Source organism: Heptranchias perlo, chromosome 5, assembly GCF_035084215.1.
Source record: "Heptranchias perlo isolate sHepPer1 chromosome 5, sHepPer1.hap1, whole genome shotgun sequence".
Taxonomy (NCBI): Eukaryota; Metazoa; Chordata; class Chondrichthyes; order Hexanchiformes; family Hexanchidae; genus Heptranchias; species Heptranchias perlo.
The window spans coordinates 23425754-23442793 of record NC_090329.1 but is presented as its reverse complement, the minus strand read 5'-3'; the positions used below and the strand labels follow the sequence as shown (position 1 = coordinate 23442793).

Below are 17040 nucleotides of genomic sequence, written 5' to 3'. Positions count from 1 at the left end.
TTTCCTTTAATTCCTCCTTCTCACTAGTCCCTTGGTTCCCTAGCCTTTCTGGGAAGTTATTTGTGTCCTTTTCCGTGAAGACAGAACCAAAGTATTTGTTTAATTGTTCTGCCATTTCCCTGTTCCCCATTATAAATTCTCCCGTTTCTGACTGTAAGGGACCTACATTTGTCTTCACTAATCTTTTTCTTTTTACATACTTGTAGAAGCTTTTACAGTCCACTTTTGTGTTCCTTGCAAGTTTACTCTCGTACTCTATTTTTCCCCTCTTAATCAATCTCTTGGTCCTTTTTTGCTGAATTCTAAACTGCTCCCAATCCTCAGGCTTGCTACTTTTTCTGGCAACTTTATATGACTCCTCTTTGGATCTAATACTATCCTTAATTTCTGTTGTTAGCCATGGTTGGGCCGCTTTTCCTTTTGTGTTTTTGCGCCAGAAAGGCATGTATAATTGTTGCAATTCATGCATTCATTCCTTAAATGTTAGCCATTGCCTATCCACCATCATGCCTTTTAATGAAGCTTCCCAATCTATCATAGCCATCTCACTCCTCATACCTTCGTAGTTTCCTTTGTTTAGATTTAGGACCCTAGTTTCAGATTGGACTACTTCACTTTCCATCTTAATGAAGAATTCTATCATGTTATGGTCACTCTTCCCTAAAGGACCCCGCACAACAAGATTATTAATTAACCCCTTCTCATTGCACAATACCCAATCTAGGATAGCCTGTTCCCTGGTTGGCTCCTCGACCTACTGGTCTAAAAAAACCATCTCGTACACATGCCAGGAATTCATCCTCCACAGTATTATTGCTAATTTGGTTTGGCCAGTCTATATGTAGATTAAAGTCACCCATGATTACTGCAGTATCCTTGTTACATGCATCTCTAATTTCCTGTTTGATCCCATCCCCTACATTACCACTACTGTTTGGGGGGCTGCAGACAACTCCCACCAGTGTTTTCTGCCCCTTGGTGCTTCTTAACTCCACCCAGACTGATTCTACATCTTGATTTTCTGAGCCAATATCCTCTCTCACTACTGCTCTGATTTCATCCTTTCCTAACAATGCCACCCCACCTCCTTTTCCTTTTTGACTGACCTTCCTAAATATCAGATACCCTTGGATATTCAGCTCCCAGCCTTGGTCACCCTGCAGCCATGTCTCTGTATTATATTATATCATATCCGTTTACATCTATTTGAGCTGTTGATTCATCTACCTTATTACGAATGCTTCGTGCATTCTGATACAGTGCCTTTAGATTTGTCTTTTTAACATTTTTAGACATCTTAACATTTTTTTGTACTATGGCCCTATTTGTCTTATTACCATTTTTTCTTACCTGGACCCTATTTGTTGTCTTTTGTTTGTACGCTCTGCCCCTTCCTGACACAATCTGGTTATCCTTACCTCAAACACTTTCCTGCACTGCTTCTTTGTCTTTTCTCTTTAGCATTCTAGATTTATCTCCACTGGGACCCTCCCCCCCCCCCCCCCCCCCCCCCTTATTTAGTTTAAAGCCCTATCTACCTCCCTTGTTATTCGATTCACTAGAACTCGGGTCCCAGCATGGATCAGGTGTAGTCCGTCCCAACGGAACAGCTCTCTTTTCCCAGGTCTGCTGGCACAGTACGATCTTACCATGGGGGTTTCCCCCCACTCCATGGGGTCTGTGTTGGCACAGTATGATCTTACCATGGGGGTTCCCCCCCACTCCATGGGGTCTGTGTTGGCACAGTACGATCTTACCATGGGGGTTCTCCCCATGCCATGGGGTCTGCTGGCACAGTACGATCTTACCATGGGGGTTCCCCCTACTCCATGGGGTCTCTGTTGGGACAGTACGATCTTATCATGGGGGCCCTCCCCATGCCATGGGATCTGCTGGCACAGTACAATCTTACCATGAGGGTTCCCCCCACTCCATGGGGTCTGTATTGGCACAGAGACGGGGGAATTTATAATGGGGAATAAGGAAATAGCAGAGAAATTAAATAAATACTTTGTGTCCGTCTTCACGGAAGAAGACACAAAAAACCTTCCAGAAATATGAGAGAACCAAGTGTCTGGCGAGAATGAGGAACTGAAGGAAATTAGTATTAGTAAAAAAAATAGTATCAGAGAAATTAATGGGACTGAAAGTCGATAAATCCCAAGGACCTGATGATCTACATCCCAGGGTTTTGAAAGAGATGGCTATAGAGATAGTGGATGCATTGGTTGTCATCTTCCAAAATTCTATAGATTCTGGAACGGTTGCTGCAGATTGGAGGGTAGCAAATGTAACCCCACTATTTAAGAAAGGAGGGAGAGAGAAAACAGGGAACTGCAGACCTGTTAGCCTGATATCAGTAGTAGGGAAAATGCTAGAATCTATTGTAAAGGATGTGATAACAGGACACTTAGAAAATAATAATAGGATTTGGCAGAGTCAACATGGATTTATGAAAGGGAAATCATGTTTGACAAACCTATTTGAGTTCTTTGAGGATGTAACTAGTAGAATATATAAGGGGGAACCAGTGGATGTGGTATACTTGGATTTTCAGAAGGCTTTCGATAAGGTCCCACACAGGAGGTTGGTGAACAAAGTTAGAGCACATGGAATTGGGTTCCCCCCACTCCACGGGGTCTGTATTGGCACAGTACGATCTTATCATGGGGGTTCCCCCCACTCCATGGGGTCTGTATTGGCACAGTACGATCTTATCATGGGGGTTCCCCCCACTCCATGGGGTCTGTATTGGCACAGTACGATCTTATCATGGGGGTTCCCCCCACTCCATGGGGTCTGTATTGGCACAGTACGATCTTATCATGGGGGTTCCCCCCACTCCATGGGGTCTGTATTGGCACAGTACGATCTTATCATGGGGGTTCCCCCCACTCCATCGAGTTTGTTTTGGCACAGTACGATCTTATCATGGGGGTTCCCCCCACTCCATCGAGTTTGTTTTGGCACAGTACCAACCTGCTGTGCCACCAGTCCACCTTGACAAAGCATAGTTATAACTTTTTGTATGTACACGTTTACACAATTACATACTTCGGGTTATTTTTGTAATGAAATATTGTGAAAATACAGAAGCTGTTCAGCAGCACTAATGATTGGACTGGTGCTGCTAGTCTTTGGTCATTGCTTTACTCTGTACTAAACTCAACGTTTACTATTTAAACTCCAGTCTAATTCCAACATTTACAAAAATCACAGTACACGTTTACTGAAGGAGGGATTTCCAATGGGTTTTCAGTTTGTGTTGGATAGTCCAAGCCTGCTTTATTATTAATGAGCCAGGATCTCCCAACTCACCTCCGCCAGTCTCGGGCTGAGCAAGTACCTCCCAACCCCTCTCAGATTTACCTCGTGCCCCACCAAACTCTAGGAACAGGAAGAGGCCATTCAGCCCCTCGAATCTGTTCCGCCATTCAATTAGACCAGGCTGATCTGTACCTTTAACTCCATCTACCTGCCTTGGTTCCATAACCCTTAACACCCTTATCTCACAAAAATCATTCAATCTCAGTTTTGAAATTTTCAATGACCCCACCCCCAGCCTCAACAGTTTTTTTTGGGGGTGGGGAGGAAGAGTTCCAGATTTCCACTTCCCTTTGTGTGAAGAAGTGCTTCCTGACATCACCCCTGAACGGCCTAGCTCTAATTTTAAGGTTATGCCCCCTTGTTCTAGACTTCCCCACCAGAGGAACCAGTTTTTCTCTTTCTACCCTATCAACTCCAGACGCTGAACCGGCCTCACTTTGCTCTTTGGGCTGTGCATGAAGACGGTACAGCAGGAAGGGAGATTAACCAGCCACCAGGCCATAAAACACATGGGAAACCCGTTTAGATATCGCAGTGATCTTGCTGCATTATTCATGATAATTCCTTAGTCTCTTTGTAAATTAACAATCCGATAATTGTGACATTAACTCTTCCTTATTCCTACCTCCACTTTGTCACCATTCCCGTAATAAAATGGGGATCACTCCAGTTAGTAAAGCGCAGAGAATCTCAGGTGAGGAGTGAGTTTGTGCGGGTGTAGAATTAACAGTCAATATTGAACAAAATGTCAGAATTCAGCAGCACTAAAACAAATGAGTGGTGCTGGCAATCCACACAGTAAATTCACATTACTGCCACAGAGTATGAGGAATAGCTAAAATAACAAAAGGCGGGAGAGATCGAACTGTGAGAATGAAGCCCGGATGTTCTAGTAGTACAGGGGACACTGTGTGTAAGGCACTCCTTGTATAGTATGTGGGAATGGGCAACGTCTCCTGTGTCAAACCATCACAAACCAAAATCCTAAAGGGACATTCTTCCTTCCAGCAATTTTTCTCCCGCCAAAGACTCACTGATGGGTGTTGCTATCCTGTGACGCATGAAGAAACTTTTTATTAATTCTCAGGCTGTAGGCATCGCTGGCGGGGCCGGCATTTATTGCCCATTCCTTGTTGCCCCTTGAGAAGGTGGTGATGAGCCGCCTTCTTGAACCGCTGCAGTTCGTGTGGTGAAGGTTCTCCCACAGTGCTGTTAGGTCGAGCGTTCCAAGATTTTGACCCAGTGACAACGAAGGCACGGCGATATATTTCCAAGTCGGGATGGTGTGTGACTTGGAGGGGAACCTCGGGGGTGATGGTGTTCCCATACACCTGCTGCCCTTGTGCTTCTACGAATATCTAGACAGAAGTGGTTTTTTGAATAGTAATCTCTAAAGTTAATATCTCCTTGATGTTGTTATGCAGCAGTATTTAGAGGCGGTCAGTAAATGTATGTAATTTATAATTTGAGTAGTTTACATTATAGCCAGGAGCTTTTCTCAGTGTTCACGTAGAAAGTACTGTTGTGAGAGTAACGCTCTGGCCTGTATGGACTGCAGGGTGAAGATGTCAGCATGGGCATTTGGATGGCTGCAGTTGGACCTCAGCGGCATCAGGTGAGCGAATTACACCCAACCTTTCCAACGTTGTTGTCTCTGTGAGAATGTAAAGAGTTTGACTGTAGAATTTAGTGTATTGCCAAAGAGGCCAATTCAGAAGTCGAAGGCTGATTTTCACAGTAATTATGGCTTTGCACAGTTTGGCAATTAACTGTTCATTACATATTACATTGAATTGACAGCACTGAGACTGGCCAATGTGTTTATGCTCCATACAAACCTCCTCCCTCCCTACTTCATCTCAACCTATCACCATACCCTTCTATTCCTTTTTCTCACCCTATCATCATATCCTTCTATTACTTGCTGCCTCATATGTATCTATGATTCGCATCAACTACTCCTTGTAACGAGTTCCACATTCTCATTACTCTCTGGTAAAGAAGTTTCTCCTGAATTCCCTATTAGATTTATTAGTGACTATCTTATATTTATGACCCCTAGTTTTGGTCATCCCCCCCAAGTCTCTGTCTCTTTTTTCATAGAAGAGCCTTTTAACGCTTGCTGTTTCCTGTGACCAAATACTTACCCTTGGTGTTCCATTCGCCTTGAATGTATTGTGAGTAATTGTAGCTTAAGGAAGAGCATATACCTTGTTTTGAAATGTCACCCTTTTCTCCCTCCCGCCTAAAAGGATGCTCGCTGGTTGTGTGAGAAGAGTTGTCTCCCGGGTGCACTCTCCTCCCCCCAGTACTCTCCAGGGGAGTTGCTCGAGCTGTGGAGGAATAAGGAACAGTGCGGGAACCCCTGTCACTGTCAGAAGTGAGGATTGGTCGGAATGGACAAATATCAAAGATCCTTTGGCTCGCTGTGAGTGTGGACGTTGCTCTTTGCTTCAGTTGTACGGTTGTGGTCTGCCTGTTATCAAAGGATGAGGATTCACTATTGACTGTCCAAATGGTGGTGGCTGTCATAAAGAACCTACCTATAAATTCTCAGCACCACTTAGCCCTGTGGGCATGTCTGAACACTCACCATTTTACCCATTCCCGGTCTTACCGATTCAGGCTGGTTCTGAGCTGATACTTCTCGATCAGCGCTGTTACTCACTACTTCCCTGTGTTTAGCAACAGAAGAGGTTAGCAGAAGAAGGTTTTGATAATTTAACAAATGGGAACAAGCCTTCCTATTTTTGTATTTCTAAGAATGAAAGTTCTCTAAATCTTGTTCTCTTGACTTTCTCCCCGAGCCCCCACGAGTGTGAGCCACTGTCCAGGTACGACAAGCCCACGCTAGTTGCTGGGGACCGGGGTTAGCACAGATAAACTGAATCGTATTCCTGTCTGACACTTACACCAAATCCAGCCACAAAGTGGGAGTTGATATTTAATGCAGGGTCAAGGAGGGAACTGAACAATGGGAGCAGGAAATAAATAATGACACAGGAGAGGGAGGGGGTAGAAAACATCTTAAACGATCAGGGTAGGGAATTGGTTAGGAGGTAGGAGAGAGAGATGGGGTAATAGGTATGTACTCCATTTGCAGATATGACTAGTGGTGTCCCCTAGGGATCTGTACTGAGGCCTCAGCTTTTCACTATATTTATAAATGCCTTGAATGAAGCCGTAGAGAGCCATGTATCCAAGTTTGCTGATGACACTAAATTAGGTGGTGCAGTAAGTAGTGGAGATGGGAGCAGAAAGTTACAAAGGGACATTGATAGATTAATTGAGTGGACAAAACTGTGGCCGACGGAGTTCAATTTGGGGAAGTGGGGAAATAGTGAAAAAGGTAAACAGGATCCTAGGGTGTACAACACAAGCACAAGTGCCAGGAGATAGTTGGTGAGCCAGCCTCACTGAGGGTCGTGCACAGTTCTGGGCACCTTCATGGCTTTGGGGGCATGCTGGGCAATAGAGATTGGGCACCTGACCGATGAGGAAAGGGTGAGGGCAGCTTAGAAGTGATTTTATTGAGATACTTAAAATCTTCTCAGGGAATAGAGAAGTTCAAAATTAACACGAACAAGCTCTAGGAAAAAGGAGCAAGAATTCAAGCTTAGACAATTAAAAAGTGCCTACACAGTTAAAGTCTACCACCTTCAGACAAAGGGTGTTGAGTATGTAGAATAATCTACCCAGCAAAGGGGGCAGACAGGGACGGTAGTAAATTGCAAGCGAATTGGATAATTTTTTTGGTAGAGTACGAGAAGCCGTGTGCTAAGAGGCTTGGGAGTGGGTCAAAGGCTGGTAATAATCTTTTGCTGCCCAACAAGTACAGTGTTGTGGTCTTTCTCACTCAGGACAAAATTTTGGCTACATTTTATTCTCGCAGACACCCAGTGTTATCTCGGAGTTATCTCGCTGGCAGAACATCACTTAGCATTTTGAAATGGAACGCCTGTTCCTGTGGAAGGTGTAGCCCATCCCAATTCACACTCCTGAGAGGTACTGGTCAAGCAGAGTACTGTACTTCTGGTGGCCTCCATAAGCACATCAGCATTGGCTCCTACTGAAAGGGATGGCCTTCTTTCCTTGCTCGTGTGTGCCCTTGTTAAAGTGGTGGCATCTGACCAGACTTGCCGTAGACAAGGTGGACACTTTGTGAAACTAGACCTCCGTACGTTGCAAACCATATTACGGTTCCAGAACAGAAAGTGTCCGTCATGTGAAAGATCCATTTTATTAAAGATTGTTTTAGTTCAGGTAATGAGAAAGGAAAACACTGATCTGCAGCAAAAACCTTTTATTAGAGCGAGAGGAATGGAATTTGCACTAGTTCCTCATACAGATATTTACCAACGTCAAATGTAAATAGAACTCTCGTAACCCACAACGTTCGACATACAACACTTTAAATGTGTGCAAGTCACTCTGGGAAGTTTGTTGAAAAAGCTTTAGAAGGAGAGTAATATTATACATTGAGATGTTATAAAACCCTGGAGGTGATAAGCAGCATCTGTGGAGAGGGGAAAAAAGTTAATGTTGCCAGTCTAACCCTTTGTCAGAACTCTACTGCAGGTCCAGACACTGAATTAACAAGGCCACGCCCGATTAGTTTAGAGGGTCTGAAGAGTAGAGGTATGAAAGGAATGGGGGTAAGGGGTGAGGAGGATCAGATTTATATTGCTACACTCAGCACGGACCATGTCGATATGAGGGGAGTCTCAATGCCCTGAGTTGCAAATATTTTCTCAGTTTTATTTTTCACTCTTTCAAATATCTGGGTTCCTCTCTATAACCACACTGTGGGGGGGGGGCAGGGGGATTGTGAACCTGCATCTCTCTACACGACATGGTGGGGGGGGCGGGGGGATTGTGAATCTACATCTCTCTACACGACACTAGGGGGGGGATTGTGAATCTACATCTCTCTACACGATACTGTGGGGGGGGTGGGGGGATTGTGAACCGACATCTCTCTACACCACACTGTGGGGGGGGCCGGAGATTGTGAATCTACATCTCTCCACACCACACTGTGGGGGGGGCCGGAGATTGTGAATCTACATCTCTCCACACCACACTGTGGGGGGGGCCGGAGATTGTGAATCTACATCTCTCTACACCACACTGTGGGGGGGGCCGGAGATTGTGAATCTACATCTCTCTACACCACACTGTGGGGGGGCGGGGGGATTGTGAATCTACATCTCTCTACACCACACTGGGGGGGGCGGGGGGATTGTGAATCTACATCTCTCTACACCACACTGGGGGGGGCGGGGGGATTGTGAATCTACATCTCTCCACACCACACTGTGGGGGGGCGGGGGGATTGTGAATCTACATCTCTCCACACCACACTGGGGGGTGGGGCGGGGGGATTGTGAATCTACATCTCTCTGCACCACACTGTGGGGGGGCGGGGGGATTGTGAATCTACATCTCTCTACACCACACTGGGGGGGGCGGGGGGATTGTGAATCTACATCTCTCTACACCACACTGGGGGGGGGCGGGGGGATTGTGAATCTATATCTCTCTGCACCACACTGGGGGGGGGCGGGGGGATTGTGAATCTATATCTCTCTGCACCACACTGGGGGGGGCGGGGGGATTGTGAATCTACATCTCTCTACACCACACTGTGGGGGGGGCCGGAGATTGTGAATCTACATCTCTCTACACCACACTGTGGGGGGGGCCGGAGATTGTGAATCTACATCTCTCTACACCACACTGTGGGGGGGCGGGGGGATTGTGAATCTACATCTCTCTACACCACACTGGGGGGGGCGGGGGGATTGTGAATCTACATCTCTCTACACCACACTGGGGGGGGCGGGGGGATTGTGAATCTACATCTCTCCACACCACACTGTGGGGGGGCGGGGGGATTGTGAATCTACATCTCTCCACACCACACTGGGGGGGGCGGGGGGATTGTGAATCTACATCTCTCTACACCACACTGTGGGGGGGGCCGGAGATTGTGAATCTACATCTCTCTACACCACACTGTGGGGGGGCGGGGGGATTGTGAATCTACATCTCTCTACACCACACTGGGGGGGGCGGGGGGATTGTGAATCTACATCTCTCTACACCACACTGGGGGGGGCGGGGGGATTGTGAATCTACATCTCTCCACACCACACTGTGGGGGGGCGGGGGGATTGTGAATCTACATCTCTCCACACCACACTGGGGGGTGGGGCGGGGGGATTGTGAATCTACATCTCTCTGCACCACACTGTGGGGGGGCGGGGGGATTGTGAATCTACATCTCTCTACACCACACTGGGGGGGGCGGGGGGATTGTGAATCTACATCTCTCTACACCACACTGGGGGGGGGCGGGGGGATTGTGAATCTATATCTCTCTGCACCACACTGGGGGGGGGCGGGGGGATTGTGAATCTATATCTCTCTACACCACACTGGGGGGGGTGGGGATTGTGAATCTACATCTCTCTACACCACACTGTGGGGGGGCGGGGGGATTGTGAATCTACATCTCTCTACACCACACTGGGGGGGGTGGGGATTGTGAATCTACATCTCTCTACACCACACTGTGGGGAGGCGGGGGGATTGTGAATCTACATCTCTCTACACCACACTGGGGGGGGCGGGGGGATTGTGAATCTACATCTCTCTACACCACACTGGGGGGGGCGGGGGGATTGTGAATCTACATCTCTCTACACCACACTGTGGGGGGGGGGGCGGGGGGATTGTGAATCTACATCTCTCCACACCACACTGTGGGGAGGGGCGGGGGGATTGTGAATCTACATCTCTCTACACCACACTGTGGGGGGGGCGGGGGGATTGTGAATCTACATCTCTCTACACCACACTGTGGGGGGGCGGGGGGATTGTGAATCTACATCTCTCCACACCACACTGTGGGGGGGCGGGGGGATTGTGAATCTACATCTCTCTGCACGACACTGTGGGGGGGGCGGGGGGATTGTGAATCTACATCTCTCCACACCACACTGGGGGGGGCGGGGGGATTGTGAATCTACATCTCTCTACACCACACTGTGGGGGGGGCGGGGGGATTGTGAATCTACATCTCTCTGCACGACACTGTGGGGGGGGCGGGGGGATTGTGAATCTACATCTCTCTGCACGACACTGTGGGGGGGCGGGGGGATTGTGAATCCACATCTCTCTACACCACAGTTGGGGGGGGGGGGATTGTGAATCTACATCTCTCCACACCACACTGTGGGGGGGGGGGGGGGATTGTGAATCTACATCTCTCTGCACGACACTGTGGGGGGGGGGGGGGATTGTGAATCTACATCTCTCTGCACGACACTGTGGGGGGGCGGGGGGATTGTGAATCTACATCTCTCTACACCACAGTTGGGGGGGGGGGGATTGTGAATCTACATCTCTCTACACCACACTGTGGGGGGGGCGGGGGGATTGTGAATCTACATCTCTCTACACCACACTGGGGGGGGGCGGGGGGATTGTGAATCTACATCTCTCTACACCACACTGTGGGGGGGTGGGGGGAGGATTGTGAATCTACATCTCTCTACACCACACTGTGGGGGGGGGGCGGGGGGATTGTGAATCTACATCTCTCTGCACCACACTGTGGGGAGGGGGGATTGTGAATCTACATCTCTCTACACCACACTGGGGGGGGCGGGGGGATTGTGAATCTACATCTCTCTACACGACACTGTGGGGGGGCGGGGGGATTGTGAATCTACATCTCTCTACACCACACTGTGGGGGGGCGGGGGGATTGTGAATCTACATCTCTCTACACCACACTGTGGGGGGGGCGGGGGGATTGTGAATCTACATCTCTCTACACCACACTGTGGGGGGGGGGCGGGGGGATTGTGAATCTACATCTCTCTACACCACACTGGGGGGGGCGGGGGGATTGTGAATCTACATCTCTCTACACCACACTGGGGGGGGCGGGGGGATTGTGAATCTACATCTCTCTACACCACACTGTGGGGGGGCGGGGGGATTGTGAATCTACATCTCTCTACACCACACTGTGGGGAGGCGGGGGGATTGTGAATCTACATCTCTCCACACCACACTGTGGGGGGGGCGGGGGGATTGTGAATCTACATCTCTCTACACCACACTGTGGGGGGGCGGGGGGATTGTGAATCTACATCTCTCCACACCACACTGGGGGGGGGGGGGATTGTGAATCTACATCTCTCTACACCACACTGGGGGGGGCGGGGGGATTGTGAATCTACATCTCTCTACACCACACTGGGGGGGGCGGGGGGATTGTGAATCTACATCTCTCTACACCACACTGTGGGGGGGCGGGGGGATTGTGAATCTACATCTCTCTACACCACACTGTGGGGGGGCGGGGGGATTGTGAATCTACATCTCTCCACACCACACTGGGGGGGGGGGGGATTGTGAATCTACATCTCTCCACACCACACTGGGGGGGGCGGGGGGATTGTGAATCTACATCTCTCCACACCACACTGGGGGGGGGGGGGATTGTGAATCTACATCTCTCCACACCACACTGGGGGGGGGGGGGATTGTGAATCTACATCTCTCTGCACCACACTGTGGGGGGGGCGGGGGGATTGTGAATCTACATCTCTCCACACCACACTGGGGGGGGGGGGGATTGTGAATCTACATCTCTCTACACCACACTGTGGGGGGGGCGGGGGGATTGTGAATCTACATCTCTCTGCACGACACTGTGGGGGGGCGGGGGGATTGTGAATCCACATCTCTCTACACCACAGTTGGGGGGGGGGGATTGTGAATCTACATCTCTCCACACCACACTGTGGGGGGGGGGGGGATTGTGAATCCACATCTCTCTACACCACAGTTGGGTGGGGGGGGGGAATTGCACTTTAATGTAACCCTTCAATTGTTAGCTGTTCCTATAGTCTCTCACTCAAAGACAAAGTCTCGAATTGGATCGAGTGGTGATGGTAAGTTGTATAGATGTTAAAAATCTGTAATACCAGTCCATTTCATTAACTGTCAAAACTATGTCCGATAAAAAAATGTTAAAGGGTTAAATACCTACTCAGTTCACGGTGGGAACAACCTTAAACTCGTGACTCAGTTGTGAACTATTACTAAGTGCTTCCTAAACAGCTGAAACTTTGACAGTGCTCCGTTGGAATTCATTTTAAACAGGATTTAGAATGTCTCTTCCCCCCCACACCCCGTAATGTGTAGAAAATTATTCTCCTTCTAAAGCTTTACCATGGCCCCTCTCCCACCCCTCCCCTCTCCTCCACAAACTACAGCTGGGAGGCCAGGCCACTTTAGCATGAACCCTCTCCACAGTCACTACCAATATGGTTCCATTTTGACTACCACACAGTTCACATTGCAGGGGATGGGACAAATCTTGGGAGGGCCCAGCCAAGAATCATCCAACCTCACCTGTAGAAGGTAGCTGAACTTAAAATGCTTGTTAAGCCTCCGAATGAGAGTCCAATGCAGCAACATCAAGGCCAAAGGCCACAACCACCAAAAGACACTTAACACTGAACCTTTCAGCTCATTTCAAATCATCACTGGTTCAGAACCACTGCTGTACAAAGAGCAAACATTGTTCCAGAATGAGATTAACCACTCAAAGTCTGCATTAGGATTTTTGGTAAACATTAGGTGCCATCGCTAAACATGTTAATTTAGAACTGTATTATAAACTGCACCTTCAGTCCTGTTTACATTTAAAGAAACTACACTGAGCTTCCAGTTTTTAATAATACCAAAAACAATTAAATAAAAAGCCAAGAGTTTTGACACAGGTGCAATTTATAATTTGGACTTTGTAACATTCGCATCACATTCTGCAGCTTCAAGACTGGCACAAAAAGAAATCGCCGTTCACCAGTAGGTAATTAGCCAGCAGGTAACGGCATAAGGGAATACTATCCTCCCAAAGCTGCCATGCGGCATGTATCAGACGGGATATCATGCATCTGCAACAGAGTGCTGGGATCGTGCTGCAAAGTGTCTTCTCTCGAGGCTCTGTGTCCTTTTCTTCATATGTATATGTCACATGCCAGATACATGCAACTACCAACGCACTAATATACAGTCTCCACTCTCTATCGAGTAGTATGAAAGAGGCTTCAGGTCATTATCCATATCTATTTCCATGTCCATCTAAGAAAAAATAAGATCAGTTCTACTTTACGTCTGTAACTCAGAGCAGATGCAGATTTTCATTTAAAGAACAAACATATTTTTCCTCACTGAATAAGTTCTCATCGGGAATTCAGTTTGTTTGCTCAACAATAAATCTGCTCTGTCCTGCGGTATCATTGTAAATGTTTATAATGCTCAAAAATGACGTGTAAAAAAATATTTTGTATCAGTATTACGAAGTGTTGTTTCAGTTTTTCTTCTGGCTGGAGAAGGCACACCCAGGGAAAGCTGCTTGCGAACTCAGAAACTGGCTCCTACCAGGTGCACGCTAGCACAGTGGGTTATACCTCTGCCCAATGAGCCCTGCCTTCTTCTAAGGAAGTGATTCACCTGCACAGGGCAGCTCCCAGAGGGACAGGCTGAGATGGGAACTCAACCTGAGGGGAAACTGTGTGGCACAGTGTGATAGTGTAACACCCCACAATACTGCACAGTGTGATAGTGTAACACCCCACAATACTGCACAGTGTGTTAGTGTACCACCCCACAATACTGCACAGTGTGATAGTGTAACACCCCACAATACTGCACAGTGTGTGTTAGTGTACCACCCCACAATACTGCACAGTGTGATAGTGTAACACCCCACAATACTGCAGTGTGTGTTAGTGTACCACCCCACAATACTGCACAGTGTGTGTTAGTGTAACACCCCACAATACTGCAGTGTGTGTTAGTGCAACACCCCACAATACTGGTGTGCGTTAGTGCAACACCCCACCATACTACAATGTGTTAGTGTAACATCCCACAATACTGCAGTGTGTTAGTGTAACACCTTACAATGTCCCTGAACTTCTACTCACTTCCAAATCCATGCTGTAAGGACCCAAGGACTATGAAAAGACACACAACTCTTACATGTGGCACTGAGTCCCAGTTCGGAGCATTGTTCACTGATTCCTCTCGCGTTTCAAAAAGTTATGATATTACACATTTTTTTTGCCCTTTGCCAACTTTTGTCTGCCCCCTCCCGAGGGCATCGAGTCCTTGCTGCGATACAGTTGTGGGGGTGTCAGTAGCCATCTGGTACATCATTCAAGCAGTTGTTATGTGTCAGCCTCGACGGTAAGTGTTTCTATCAGAGGCACTCCCTTCACTAACCTGGTGAGGCCGAACTCTGGCTGAGATCTACTAACTCAGCACAATCCAGAGATCTACTAACTCAGCACAACCCAGTGATCTACTAACTCAGCACAACCCAGTGATCTACTAACTCAGCACAAACCAGAGATCAAATGTGGGACTTTCCTGCTCTTGAATGGCTCACTCACTCAAGGGGTAAAGCCACTCTTTGGAGGGGCATTTTTTTTTTGTTACTAATCTTAATCTACGGAGGATGAATTTTTAAGTACGAGATTCTCTGCAAATCTGATTTAAGATGCTTTCCCTTCAGTCAGTTCAAATGCTTCCTTCCCAGAACAAAACATCTTACAAACAGACACTCTGCCTTTGGGTGCATTTACAGTCCTCTGACGCAGGTCAAGTGAAGTTTGAACTGTTATAAATATCCTTAAAACTTATTATCTCATGGATCTTTAATTGAGATGTTTGTCAGACTGTCTAGCCTTATTACACTGTGCATTCAGTCAAAGGGTTTTTTTAACACATCCTCACTGTCAGCCCTGCATTTGCAAAGATTGCTTTCTGTATCTTTCTACACAGGATTGTTATTGACAATATAGAATGAAAAGGACATCTCATTCCCAAAGGTGTTGGAAGCGACAACAATTCTAATTGGTTGCACTTGTGATTTCAGTGCAGGAAAGAGAGAGTGTGCGTGCGTGTACATAACAGTTTTCATTCGGTACTAACTCCTCCTTTACAAAACTCACATCTGCGTTATGAGATGGCTAAAAGAGCCAAGCAAAGTTTGACGACACTTTAATAAGGAATGCCTCACCTTTGAGCTGATGTATGTTAATTTTAGTTCAGCACCTGGAACTTTGAACAGTCGATGCAGCAGCCCTTTCACTTTCTGAATGGTCATGGAGTCTGTATTAGTCGGTGAAACATACAGTTCAGTTTATTAACAACAGGTTTCAAGACTTCCAGTCAACAACTCAACTTGCATTTATATAGCGCCTTTAACGTAGTAAAACATCCCAAGGCGCTTTGCAGGAGTGATTATCAAACAAAATTTGACACCAAGCCACATAAGTCGATATTAGGACAGATTACCAAAAGCTTAGTCAGAGGTAGATTTTAAGGAGCGTCTTAAAGGAGGAGAGAGGTTAAGGGAGGGAATTCCAGAGCTTAGGGCATAGGCACCTGTAGGCATGACCGCCAATGGTGGAGCGATGGAAATCGGAGATGCACAAGAGGCCAGAATTGGAGGAGTGCAGAGATCTTGGAGGGTCGTAGGGCTAGAGGAGGTTACAGAGATAGGGAGGGGAGAGGCTGTGGAGGGATTTGAACACAAGGATGAGAATTTTAATATTGAGGCATTGCTGGACCGGGAGCCAATGTAGGTCAGCGAGCACAGGGGTGATGGGTGAACGAGACTTGGTGAGTTCACCCATCATCCCTTGTGCTCGCTGACTGACATTGGCTCCCAGTCCAGCAACACCTCGATTTAAAATTCTCGTCATCCTTAATGCATACTTAGTTAATGCCAGTATTCATTAAAAGACAGCATTTGCTGGGGAGTGAACAATCCCTGTTTTTTGTTTAATACAAATTGCTGCAATAATGTCTTGGGTTTAGGTGCGAAGGCAAGTAGCAGAAAGTTATGGACACTTTCACACATGCCATTCCTAAAGTGTGCTGTGATCTATTCTACTCCAGGAACAATCAGTGGATATTTGAGAAAACATACACAATTAGGGGGGCAGGGGAATCAATTCAGGTGAGAAAAGTTAAACAGAAATACATCCTGTCTAATTGTAAGGGTCTTACTTTTAACCCAACGTTTCCAGATTCCATTTTAAGACACATTCCTGGCCAATATTTATCCTTCAACACTACTTAAAACAGAGTACTCGGTCATTTATCAAATTGCTGTTTGTGGGAGCTTGCTGTGTGCAAATTGGCTGCCAGATTTTCCTACATTACGCCAGTGACTACACTGCAAAAGTACTTCATTGGCTGTGAAGTGGTTTGAGGTGGTGAAAGGCGCTCTAGAAGAGCAAGCTCTTCCTTTATATTTCATTATAAAACAAGCAAAGTGCTCCTCCCCCACCCCCCAATACTGTAATGAGTTTACAGCGTAGATGACAAACTGATTCCTTACCTGGCAGTTTCTTCTCTAACAGATTCTGATCTGGGCTGTCCGGGCATCTGATATTCAAAGCTGTTGAGGCAAATTAAAGGACAATTTTCTAGGGGCCACTTACCACTCACTTTATCTACTCCCTCCCTGGGGCTGTGCTGGTGTGTGAAAGGAGTGAGTTGCTACAGTGCTTTCCCTTCAGTCAGTTAGAACCCTTCCTGTCCAGAACTAAATACCGCACAGACCTTTGTGGGCTGTTTGGGTGCATTTACAGTCCTCTGACACAGGTTCAC

At 47.2% G+C, this 17040-nt stretch overlaps 2 protein-coding genes across 5 annotated transcripts in view; one reads left to right on the top strand and one right to left on the bottom strand.

The window, feature by feature from the left end:
• Positions 1-8180, top strand: part of b3galnt2 (beta-1,3-N-acetylgalactosaminyltransferase 2) — a 44958-nt gene extending 36778 nt beyond the window's left edge. For all 3 annotated transcript variants that reach the window (XM_067984132.1, XM_067984133.1, XM_067984131.1), the window contains 2 exons: positions 4886-4942; positions 5580-8180. In XM_067984132.1, coding sequence (XP_067840233.1) covers positions 4886-4942; positions 5580-5711 — 189 coding nt within the window. In that variant the 3' untranslated portion in view covers positions 5712-8180. The remainder of the gene's footprint in view (positions 1-4885; positions 4943-5579) is intronic.
• Positions 3063-17040, bottom strand: part of tbce (tubulin folding cofactor E) — a 56366-nt gene continuing 42388 nt past the window's right edge. Inside the window, exons 15-17 of one of the 2 annotated variants that reach the window (XM_067984129.1) lie at positions 16769-16828; positions 15440-15531; positions 3063-4981 (exon numbers count right to left, since the gene is read on the bottom strand). In XM_067984129.1, the coding sequence (XP_067840230.1) occupies positions 4952-4981; positions 15440-15531; positions 16769-16828 (182 nt within the window). In that variant the 3' untranslated portion in view covers positions 3063-4951. Of the gene's footprint in view, positions 4982-12149; positions 13495-15439; positions 15532-16768; positions 16829-17040 lie in introns of those variants that run through there. The other variant, XM_067984128.1, reaches the window with a different exon arrangement.